This window comes from Cetorhinus maximus, chromosome 4 (genome assembly GCF_964194155.1).
Source record: "Cetorhinus maximus chromosome 4, sCetMax3.hap1.1, whole genome shotgun sequence".
NCBI lineage: Eukaryota > Metazoa > Chordata > Chondrichthyes > Lamniformes > Cetorhinidae > Cetorhinus > Cetorhinus maximus.
In genome coordinates, this window is record NC_135882.1 from 80,174,506 (window position 1) to 80,187,371 (window position 12,866).

Below are 12,866 nucleotides of genomic sequence, written 5' to 3' on the forward strand. Positions count from 1 at the left end.
CATGGGATGGTGCATTGCTGGATCTAATTCTGGGGAATGAAGCCAGACAGGTGGCTGAGGTGATGGTGGGCGAGCATTTTAGTGATAGCGACCACAACATGGTACAGTTTAAGTTTGTTATGGGCAAAGAAATCGACAAATTGCAAAAAAATGTTTTGGATTGGGGAGAGTGGATTTTAGTAAAATAAGGCAGGATCTGGCCAAGGTAGACTGGGAACAGTTATTGTGGGGAAATCTACAGAGGAACAGTGGGGGGTGTTCAAAAATGAAATGGGGAGGGTACAGGCTCAACATGTTCCCTCTAGGGTGATAGGAAGGAGTAACAAGCCCAGAGAACCATGGATGACCAGAGATATTCAGGTAACGATGAGAAGGAAAAGAGAGGCTTTTAGCAGGTACAAGGGAAGCAAATCAGAAGAGGCATTAGTGGAGTACAGAAAGTGCAGGGTGGAGTTTAAGAAAGCAATTAGGAGAGCAAAGAGGGGATATGAGAAAGCTCTGGTTGGTAAAAGTAGGGAAAATCCAAAGATATTCTATAAGTATATCAGTGGGAAGAGGATAACCAGGGAGAGAGTAGGGCCCATAAGAGACCAAGGGGGCAATCTATGGGTGGAGCCAGAGGACATCACTAGAGAGTGTTGAATGAATACTTCACGTCCGTCTTCACCCAAGAGAATGAGGATGAAGGTATCGAACTCAGGGAGAGAAACTGCGAGGTTCTAAAGCAAATTGATACAGGGAGTGACAAGGTATTGGAGTTGTTGACAGGCTTAAAAGTGGACAAATCTCCAGGTGTGGATGATTTGTGTCCCAGACGGCTGAGGGAGGCAAGGGAGGAGATCGCAGGGGCTCTGACCCAAAGTTTTAATTCTTTTCTGGCCACGGGGGAGGTGCCAGAGAACTAGAGAACAGCTAATGTGGTTCCGCTATTTAAGAAGAGCTGTAGAGATAAGCCAGGTAACTACAGGCCAGTGAGTCTCACGTCACTGGTGGGGAAACTATTGGAGGAATTTCTGAAGGAGAGTATCTATCTCCACTTGGAGAGGCAAGGTTTGATCAGGGATAGTCAGCATGGCTTTGTCAGAGGGAGGTCATGCCTAACAAATTTGATTGAATTTTTTCAGCAGGTGACCAGGTGTGTAGATGAGGGTAGTGCAGTTGATGTAGTTTACATGGATTTCAGCAAAGCCTTTGACAAAGTCCCACATGGGAGACTTATAAAGAAGGCAAAGGCATATGGGATACAGGGTAATTTGATAAGGTGGATTCAAAATTGGCTTAGTTGTAGGACGCAGAGGGTGATGATAGAAGGATGCTTTAGTGACTGGAAGCCAGTGTCCAGTGGCGTACCACATGGATCTGTGCTCAGTCCCCTATTATTTGTTGTTTATATAAACGACATAGATGACTATGTGGGGGGTAGGATTAGTAAGTTTGCGGATGACACAAAGATTGGCCGGGTGGTTAACAGTGAGGTTGAATGTCTTGGACTACAGGAAGATATAGACGGGATGGTCAAATGGGGAGATAAGTGGCAGATGGAATTTTACCCTGAAAAGTGAGAGTTGATACACTTTGGAAGGAGTAATTTGACAATGAATGGCATGACACTAGGAAGTTCTGAGGAAAAAAGGGACCTTGGCGTGTGTGTCCATAGATCTCTGAAGGCAGAGGGGCATGTTAGTGGGGTGGTGAAAAAGGCATATGGGACGCTTGCCTTTATCAATCGAGGCATAGATTACAAAAGTAGGGAGGTCATGTTGGAGTTGTATAGAACCTTGGTGAGACCACAGCTGGAGTATTGGTCGCCACATTATAGGAAGGATGTGATTGCACTGGAGGGGGTGCAGAAGAGATTCACCAGGATGGTGCCTGGGATGAAACATTTAAGTTATGAAGAGAGGTTGGATAGACTTGGGTTGTTTTCGTTGGACCAGAGAACACTGAGGGGCGACCTGATCGAGGTGTACAAGATTATGAGGGGCATGGACAGGGTGGATAGGGAGCAGCTGTTACGCTTAGTTGAAGGGTCAGTCACAAGGGGGCATAAGTTCAAGGTGAAAGGGGAAAGGTTTAGGGGGAACATTAGGGGGAACTTCTTCACTCAGAGTGGTGAAAGTGTGGAACGAGCTACCATCTGACGTGGTAAATGCGGGCTCACTCTCAAGTTTTAAGAATAAATTAGATACATGGATGAGAGAGGTCTGGAGGGTTATGGACTAGGTGCAGGTCAATGGGACCAGCGGAATAATATTTCGGCACAGACTAGAAGGGCCGAATGGCCTGTTTTTTCTGTGCTGTAGTGTTCTATGGTTCTATGTTCTATGGTTCTATGGTGAGGGGCAGGAGGTTTGGGGGGAATGTGAGGAAAAACTTTTTTACCCAGAGGGTGGTGATGGTCTGGAATGCACTGCCTGGAAGGGTGCTGGAGGCGGGTTGCCTCACATCCTTTAAAAAGTACCTGGATGAGCACTTGGCATGTCATAACATTCAAGGCTATGGGCCAAGTGCTGGTAAATGGGATTAGGTAGGTAGGTCAGGTGTTTATCACGTGTAGGTGCAGACTCGATGGGCCGAAGGGCCTCTTCTGCACTGTGATTCTGTGATAGTGTCCAGTTTTATTCATACAGCATGGTCAGTAATATTGAGGCCCTGAGAAGATCCAGTGAGGCAAGTAGAATGATTCCTAGTCTTAGGACTCTTAGATAGCAGAAAAGGCTCAAGGAACAGGGGCTTTTTCCATTGAAGAAGTGTAGGCTTTAAGGAGATATGGTAGAGGTTATTAAAAAGTGATGAAATTAATAGATTGCATTTGGTTGAATAGATTGCTTGAGGTAGGTAGGGAAGGAAAAACTAGAGAATATCAGAACAAAATGTAAAACCAAAGTTAGAATGAAATGACAGGATGCATTTCTTTTCAGAGTTAGAGAATGTATTAACAAAAAAGAGTAGTCTCCTGGCCCAAGGTTATTCTCTGGCCGTGTTGTGATTCCTAGGAGATCACATGACTGGGGGAGGGTAGGAGAGAATTTGATGATGCATGTAGGCTGTACATGCAGGGTTAATAGACCAACTCATTTTATTTCTCTTGGAAACTAAATTGGTCCTCCCCCCCATCACCCCACTTCCATCCCACATTTGAGTTGCATGCAATCTGCACAAAGAAAGAAATTGTGCTCTTAGGTTAAGCTTCGTTACAGCACAGTTAACAAAGCGATAGGTGTGGGAAGCTTCATGACCTATGGTCCTGGGCACCTGAAAAAGAACTGAAGGTCTAGATGGAGGGGTAGCAGGAGGCAGGGGAGGAAATATTATTGGACAGATTTCGTACACAAAATTCATTCAGTTGGCAACTTGATATTCTGTAACAAATTTTATTTTTAGTACTATATGATCTGATGTTACTGAAACTAGGCAAAGCAAAAAAGATTTTCCAAGAAGTATTTTGTTACTTTAATTTCCTTTTTTCTTGATAATTACTTCATTGACAGCCATCTCCTGATGGATAGTGTTTATGTATCCACTGATATTTGTTTATTATAAAAGCAAAAAAACTGCAGATGCTGTAAATCCAAAACAAAAACAAAAATGCCTGGAAAAACTCAGCAAGTCTGGCAGCATCTGCGGAGAGGAACACAGTCAACATTTCAAGTCCGAATGACCCTTCAACAGAACTAAGTAAAAATTGAAGAGAGGTGAAATATAAGATGGTTTTGGGGGGGGTGGGACGAGTAGAGCTGGATAGAGGGCCAGTGATAGGTGGAGCTAACCAAAAGATGTCACAGACAAAAGGAGAAAGAGGTGTTGAAGGTGGTGATATTATCCAAGGAATGTGCTAATTAAGGGTAGAAAGCAGGACAAGCAAGGTACAGATAGCCCTAGTGGGGGTGGGGTGGGGTGAAGGAATCAAAAAAGGCTAAAAGGTAGAGATAAAACAATGGATCGAAATACATTTAAAAATAATGGAAACAGGTGGCAAAAGAAAAATCCATATAAGTTATTGGGGAAAAAAAAGGGGGGGGATTGGAAAGGGGGTGGGAATGGAGGAGAGAGATCATGATCTAAAATTGTTGAACTCAATATTCAGTCCGGAAGGCTGTAAAGTGCCTAGTCGGAAGATGAGGTGCTGTTCCTCCAGATTGCGTTGAGCTTCACTGGAACAATGCAGCAGGCCAAGGACAGACATGTGGGCATGAGAGCAGGGTGGAGTGTTGAAATGGCAAGCGACAGGGAGGTCTGGGTAATGCTTGCGGACAAACCGAAGATATTCTGCAAAGCGGTCACCCAGTCTGCGTTTGGTCTCTCCAATGTAGAGGAAACCGCATTGGGAGCAATGAATGCAGTAGACTAAATTGAGGGAAGTGCAAGTGAAATACTGCTTCACTTGAAAGGAGCGTTTGGGCCCTTGGACGGTGAGGAGAGGGGAAGTAAAGGGACAGGTGTTGCGCCTTCTGCAGTTGCATGGGAAGGTGCCGTGGGAGGGGGTTAAGGTGTAGGGGGTGATGGAGGAGTGGACCAGGGTGTCCCGGAGGGAACGACCCCTGCGGAATGCCGTCAGGGGGGTGAAGGGAAGATGTGTGCATCATGCTGGAGTTGGCAGAAATGGCGAAGGATGATCCTTTGAATGCGGAGGCTGGTAGGGTGATAAATGAGGACAAGGGGGACCCTATCATGTTTCTGGGAGGGAGAGGAAGGTGTGAGGGCGGATGCACGGGAGATGGGCTGGACACGGTTGAGGGCCCTGTCAACCGCCGTGAGTGTAAAACCTCGGTTAAGGAAGAAGGAAGACATGTCAGAGGAACTGTTTCTGAAAGTGGCAACATCAGAACAGATGCGACGGATACGAAGGAACTGAGAGAATGGGATGGAGTCCTTACAGGAAGCGGGATGTGAGGAGCTGTCGTCAAGGTAGCTGTGGGAGTCGGTAGGCTTGTAATGGATATTGGTGGACAGTATCACCAGAAATTGAGATAGAGGGGTCAAGGAAGGGAATGGAAGTGTCAGAGATGGACCATGTGAAAATGATGGAGGGGTGGAGATTGGAAGCAAAATTAATAAATTTTTCCAGGTCCAGACGAGAGCATGAAGCAGCACCGAAGTAATCATCGATGTACCGGAGAAAGAGTTGTGGGAGGGGGCCGGAGTAGGACAGGAACAAGGAATGTTCCACATACCCCATAAAGAGACAGGCATAGCTGGGGCCCATGCGGGTACCCATAGCCACACCTTTTATTTGGAGGAAGTGAGAGGAGTTTAAGGAGAAGTTGTTCAGTGTGAGAACAAGTTCAGCCAGACGGAGGAGAGTAGTGGTGGATGGGGATTGTTCGGGCCTAATCTGCTTATATTTATGTTCTCATGATAACATGGAAACTGCCTTCCTTACCTTAAATTCAAAATGGAGAATAGAAAATGGGGGCCAGGCCAAGTGATTGACGTGAAGTCAGTCAAGTGATAGTTTCTTTGTTTTAGATTCCAATTTAGTTATAGATGGACAAAACGCCACCAGAGAAGAGAAACTAGACTGTTGAACTATTACTCCACTTTACTGCCTGCCCCACTCCCCCCCAACAACCACCACCCCCACACCACCCCTATAGTCCGAGACTTCCTTGTAGATCAAAAATCTGTCTAACTCAGCCCTGGATATATTCAATGATTCAGCCTCCACTGCTCTCTGTGGAAGAGAATTGCAAAAACAAACAACCCTCAGAGGAGAAAATCCTCCTTATCTCTGCCTTAAATGAAAGCTCTCTTATTTTGGGACTGTGTCCCCTGATTCTAGATTACCTCATGACAGGAAGCATCCTCTCAGCATCTACCCAGTCAAGTGCCCTCAGAATCTTAAGTTTCAACAGGGTCATCTCTCATTCTTCTAAAGTCCAACGAGCACCCAACCTGCTCAACCTTTCCTTATAAGACAATCCCTTCACCCCAGGAATCAATTTGGTGAACCTCCTCTGAAGTGACTCCAATGCAAGTTGAGCACTGCTTAAATAAGGAGACCAAAACTGTACAAAGTACTCCAGGTGCAGTCTCACCATTGCCCTGTACCGTTGAAGGAAGAATTCCCTACTTTTCATACTCTCCTGGCAATAAAGGCCAAAATTCCATTTGTCTTCCTAATTAATTATTGAACCTGCATGCTAACTTTTTGTGATTCATGTAGAATGACACCCTGATCCCTCTGTACCACAAACCTTCTCGTAATAAATACAAATTGCAAAACCTTTGTGATAGCATGGCCAAGTTTCCCTGGTGGATTTGGTCAGTCTGGCAAATATCACCTGCTGTCTCATAACATAACGTTCTATTGCTTTTTCATCATTCTTTGCTGGATTCTAAAATTTTCCCAGTCTTCTTGAACTTGGGGTGACGGTTTAAAAATAAGGGGTCACCCATTTAAGAAAGAGATGAGAAGAATTTATTTCTCTCAGAGTCATGAGTCTTTGGAACTCTCTTCCTGAAAAGGCAGGGGAAGCAGAGTCTTTGAATATTTTTAAGGCAGAGCTAGATAGATTCTTGATAAACAAGGGGGTAAAAGGTTATCAGGGAGAAGCAGGAATGTGGCGTTGAGGTTACAATCAAATCAGCCATAATCTTATTGAATGGCAGAGCAGGCTCCAGTGGCTAAGTGGCCTACTCCTGCTCTTAATTTGTATGTATGTTTGTATGTTCTGGTCTACCACTCATCTTTGTAGCATTGTACTCCTTTTATTTCAATTGGATACCATCCTTAACTTCCGCACAGATGGTATATTCTTATCGTAGGGTTTCTCTTTCTCATTGGAGTGTATCTTAGTTGAGAATTATGAAATATCTCCTTTAATATCCGCCACTGTGTTCCACCATCTTACCTTTTGACCTATTTTCACAGTCCACTGTAGCTGTCTTCATAAATTTATAATTGCCTTAAATTTAAATTTACGACATTAGTTTCAGACCCATGTTCCTCATCCTCAAAATGTAAAATTCTATCATGCTATGATCACTCATGCTCAGAGGATCCTGTTGCATTATACCAAGTCTAAAATATCCTGAACCCTGTTTTTGTTCTTATTATTCATTCATAGGATTATAGGCGTCACTGGCTAGGCCAGCATTTATTGCCCATCCCTAATTGCCCTTGAGAAGGTGGTAGTAAGCTGCCTTCTTGAACCACTGCAGTCCATGTCATGTAGGTTCATTCACAGTGCTATTAGGGAGGAAGTTCAAGGATTTTGACCCAGCTGCAGTGAAGGAATGGCATGTAGCTCCAAGTCAGGATGGAGTGAGGCTTGGAGGGGAACTTCCAGGTGGTAGTGTCCCCATGTGTCTGCTGTCCTTGTCCTTCTAGATGGAAGCAGTTGTGGACTTGTAAGGTGCAGTTTAAGGAGGCTTGGTGAGTTCTTGCAGTGCATCTTATAGGTGGTACACACAGCTGCCATAGTGAATCGGTGGTGAAGAGAATGAATGTTTGTGGATGGGATGGCAATCAAGCAGGCTGCTTTGTCCTAGATAGTGTCAAGCTTCCTGAGTGTTGTTGGAGTTACCCTGATTCACGCTGGTTCCAAAATGTATTGTTCTAAGAAACTGTCCTGAATACACTCTATGAACTCATTCTCCAGGTTACCTTTGTCAATTTGATTTATCCAATCCGTATGAAGATTAAAATCGCCCATCATTATCCCAGTACCTTTCTTACAAGCCCCCACTATTTCTTGATTTATACTCTGTCCGACAGTGTAGCTACTGTTAAGAGGCCTATAAACTACTCCCCCAGTGACTTCTTTCTTTTGCTATTTCTCATCTCCACTCAAATTGATTCTACATCTTGATCTTTCAAGCCAAGATTATTTCTCACTACTGTGCTGATCTCAGCCTCTTTTTTTAAAAACAGGGCTAGCCTACCTCCTCCTTTTCCTTTCTTCCTATCTTTCCAAAATGTCAAATACCTTTGAATATTCAGTTCCCAGCCTTGGTCACCTTGGAACCATGTCTCTGTAATGGCCGTCATATCATGCCCATTTTTTTCAATTTGTGAAAATTCAGTTTTGTTACGAATTCCACGTGCATTCTAAATTCTAAAACACTAAAAAGAAAGCTTTTAATTGTCTTCTTAGTATTTTCCCCTATACGTTAACTACTTCAGGATATCATATGAAATAGAAAGAGATGTCCAACTTGTCACAGCAGAAAACTCTGCTACTACCAGAATAACTTCAGCTGTGATTTACTACTATTTCCTGACTCTGTGATTTAAGCCAAACAGATGCATGAGTGAAACATAATTAGCATGTGTGAGAAAATGGAAGATTCTAAAGTGGGACTTTAGAACCCCACTAATGCTACACAGTCACAGCAGCCAGAGAACATATTAACTACATAATCTATTTGCAGTACTGTAGCTGATCTCCATAGTGTTATTCAAAAAATCAGAACATGCACTCATCAGGAAGACAGTACATCAAGTGACATACATGCTGAGGGAGAGTGGTGTGTAACTTGGCCTATACTGTGTTATTTACATAAATAATGACATTGTGAAATAAATCCCAAGAACATTTCTCTACACATGCAAGGACAATTAGGCAATGTTTCCTATCACTAGGGAAACTCTCCTGTTTATAAATCTCCGGCTCCTCAACAAATTCAAGGGATACTAACAGGAAATTATATTTCAGTAAGAAATATAACCATCATGTTTCAATATGTGATGCCTTAATCTAAAATATACATACAACATTCAAAATCTCATTGCTTTAACTAAAGATGAGAGTTATCTTAACGAACGCTGAATACAAATGTCCTTGAATACATCGATACCAATCAGATGTCTGCAATCTTTGCTGGTACTTAGATAGTAACCTCACTCTTGTGCATCTATAGGAGCACGTTTTCCCCAACCCAGAAGAATGTCCCCTGCTGCAGGTGCTGTTTGTCTCACTTGTTACTGCACATGTCATTTGTTAACATTTATTTTATCTAATTGAGGGTTGACCTGATCAAGGTCTTTAAGATTATAAGGGGATTTGTTAGGGTAAATGTGGAGAAAATGTTTCTGTTTAAGTGAATCCAAAACTAGGAGTCATAAATATAAACAATCTCAAATCTCCAAAAGGAAATTTAGGACAATTCTTTCCTTGGAGAGTGGTTAGAATATGGAACTTCCTGCCACATACAGTAGTTGTGGAAATAGCACAGATGTATTTAAGGGGAAGCTAGATAAGTACATGAGGGAGAAAGGAATAGAAAGTTATGCTGATAGAGTTAGAAAGAATAGGATTGAAAGAGGTTCATATGAAGTATTAACACAAGCATAGAGCAGTTGGGCCTAATGACCTGTTTCTGCACTCTAAGTTCTAAGTAAAAAATATTGTTCAAGCCAGATAGTTAGGATAATTATGAAAATATTCAACTGAGTTCTTAGAATTTTATGTGGACAGTTTTACATATCTAGGATGTAAAATATGCTGGACTGATGTGGTGAGACAAGATGTCAACCTTGACAAAGCATCAACCATCTTCAGGAACTCGGCCAGATAGGAAATTTTAAAGGAGCAACGGAGTTTGGAAAATTCAATGTCATTGTGATTCAGGTGCCCATCAAAGTGTTGGGAAGACATGAGAAAAATATATTTTTAAGGTTCATAAATGTATATGTCTAAACTGTCCAAATCACCTTGAAGCCTCTTAACATCCTCCTCACCACTCACATTCCACCAAGTTTCACGTCATCAGCAAACTTGGAAATTTGCATTTGGTTCCTTCATCCAAATCATTGATATATATTGTGAATCGCTGGGGCCCAAGTACTGATCCCTGCGGTACCCCACTAGTCATCACCTGTCACTCTGAAAAAGACCCATTTACTCCAACCGTTTCCTGTCTGCTAACAATTCTCAATCCATGCCAATATACTACCCTCAATCCCACGTGCTTTAATTTTGCACACTAACTTCTTATGTGGGACATTATCAAAAGCTTTCCGAAAATCCAAATACGCCACATCCACTGATTCTTCCTTATCTATTCTGCTAGTTATGTCCTCAAAAAACTCTAGTAGGTTTGTCAAACATGATTTCCCTTCCACAAATCTATGTTGATTTTGTCTAATCCCATTGATATTTTCTCAGTGTCCTGTTATCACATCCTTCATAATAAACTCTAGCATTTTCCCCTGCTACTGATGTTCCGCTAACCAGTCTATAATTGCCTATTTTCTCCCTCCCTCCTTTTTTAAATAGTGGGGTTACATTTGGCACTCTCCAATCTGCCGGGACTGTTCCAGAATCTACAGAATTTTGAAAGGTGACAACCAACGCATCCATTATTTCCATGGACACCTCCTTTAGTGCCCTGGGACGTAGATTATCAGGACCTGGGGATTTATTAACTTTCAGTCCCATTAATTTCACTAGCGCTACTTTTTTAGTAATACTAATTTCCTTCAATTTCTCCTTCTCACTAGGCCCTTGGTTCTCTAGCATTTCTGGGAAGTTATTTGTGTCTTCCTCTGTGAAGACAGAACTAAAGTAGTTGTTTAATTGCTCTGACATTTCCTTGTTCTCTATTATAAATTCTCCTGTTTCAAACTGTAAGGAATCTACATTTGTCTTCACTAATCCTTTTCTTTTTACATACTTACAGAAGCTTTTACAGACCTCTTTTACATTCTTTGCAACTTTACTCTCATACTCTATTTTCCCCCTCTTAATCAATCGCTTGGTCCTCCTTTGCTGAATTCTAAACTAATCCCAAACCTCAGGCTTGTTACTTTTTCTCGCAACTTTATATGACTCCTCTTTGGATCCAAATACTATCCTTAATTTCTTTTGTTAGCCATGGTTGTACTGCTTTTCCTGTTGTGCTTTTGCACCAGTAAGTAATGTATAACTATTGCAATACTTACATTAAATATTAGCCATTGCCTATCCACCGTCATGCCTTTTAATGAAGTTCCCCAATCTATCTCAGCCAACTCACACCTCATACCTTCGTAGTTTCCTTTGTTTAGATTTAGGACCCTAGTTTCAGATTGGACTACTTCACTTTCCATCCGAATGATGAATTCTATCATGTTCCCTAAAGGATCCCACACAAGATTATTAATTCACCCCTTCTCGTTGCACAATATCAAATCTAGGATAGCCTGTTCCCTAGTCGGTTCCTCAACGTACTGGTCTAAAAAAAACTCTCGTACACACTCCAGGAATTCATCCGCCACAGTATTATGCTAATTTGGTTTGCCCAGTCTGTATGTAGATTAAAGTCACCCATGATTATTGTAGCACCCTTGTTACATGCATCTCTAATTTCCTTCTTAATGCCATCCCCTACCTTATCACTACTGTCTGGGGGCCTATAGACAACTCCCACTAATGTTTTCCGCCCCTTGTTGTTTCTTAGCTCCACCCTGATCCTACATCTAGATTTTCTGAGCCATTATTCTCTCCTACTATTGCACTGATTTCATCCTTAACTAACAATGCCATTCCACCTCCTTTTCCTTTTTGCCTGTCCTTCCTAAATATCGAGTATCTTTGGATATTCAGTTCCAGCCTTGTTTGCCCTGCAGCCATGTCTCTGTAATCACAATCATATCGTACACATTTACATCTATTTGTCCTGTTAATTCGTCTACCTTATTGCGAATGCTCCATGCATTCAGATACAGTGCCTTTAGACTTGTTTTAAATGAGTCTGTGTTTGGCAACTCCAGTGAACAAAGTACCCGGTAGACTGCGACATATTGGGATATATAAATAATTACCATCTCAGTACAAGCAGACTGTTAAAAAGAGCCCAGAATATAAATGAATGTCAGATGATTAATATGTATGAACAATTTGAAAACTGGGATGAGTGAGGTCAAATAAACATGGAATACATAAATAATTTAAAATTTCATTGTTGATTTGTAACTGTTCTTTGAAGTTTAAAAAGCATTTGTTAGTGTTAATTTTAATCAAAACTTAGTCTCAGTTGGTAATGCTTAATTCATTAGGGATTCAGGGATTTAAACACGAAAATGAAAACTTCAAATTTGATACATGGAGGACTGGGAGCCAAGAATTATCAGCAAGAGCTAGACGCGGAATAGTGGACAAACACCAGAGTTTGGATGATTTGAAGTTTACAGAGCGTTAGTTACAGCCCATTATGCATTTAAGTTCTGTATTCAAAAGGACTGAACCTTTCCTCAATGTAAACACGACATTGTATGCCAAACTCTAATAATGCCATTGTCAATTGCAGCTTATCTATTTATTCAATTACCAAGTTAAGCAAGTTTACATTGCATTAAACACAAACTTGCTTTATGTACCTACCTTTGCTGATTTTCTTTCAGGGATAGGAAGTGAAAGCCTCTCAGTTTTTAACTCCTGCACCCTTACGGTCCTAGAATTTTTCTGGAACAAGCAAGTAGTTAAAATCAATTATTGAAGTACAATTCCTTTCTCTGATTACCCTATTAGACCAAAGATTCTCAAGTATTTTGAAGTTCAACCAAAAGTCTCAGCCGCTTGCACACGGTTTTCAATGTTAATACAAAGTCTACAAAAAAAAAACTCAAATAGATGGTATTGTCACTCTCCTGCTTTTAGGTTTCCAACTTGCACCCAAACTATTTTGCTTCATACCTTCTTTCACACTCTCTCCCTACTACTTGTACCACTTGCACTTCTAACCCTTGCTTTTTGTCCATCTTCACCACTGCGTTTCTTTCTCCTGACCATCCTTTTTCAAGCTGCCCTTAACGATTATGTCTTGCTTATCTGTGTCGTCTTCCCTGCACTTCCTAGCAGGTCAAAGCTGCACCCATGAGGACCCAGGAAGTCTAAAGCTTCTTTGCCATAGGACATCAGTGGCAGAGAAGAAACAATAAC

General features: G+C 41.8%; 1 protein-coding gene across 3 annotated transcripts in view; it reads right to left on the minus strand.

The window, feature by feature from the left end:
• cspp1a (centrosome and spindle pole associated protein 1a) overlaps nt 1-12,866 on the minus strand; it is a 192,648-nt gene that overhangs the window by 147,759 nt on the left and 32,023 nt on the right. For 2 of the 3 annotated variants that reach the window (XM_078540372.1, XM_078540371.1), the window contains exon 5: nt 12,309-12,389. In XM_078540372.1, the coding sequence (XP_078396498.1) occupies nt 12,309-12,389 (81 nt within the window). Of the gene's footprint in view, nt 1-12,308; nt 12,390-12,866 lie in introns of those variants that run through there. The other variant, XM_078540373.1, reaches the window with a different exon arrangement.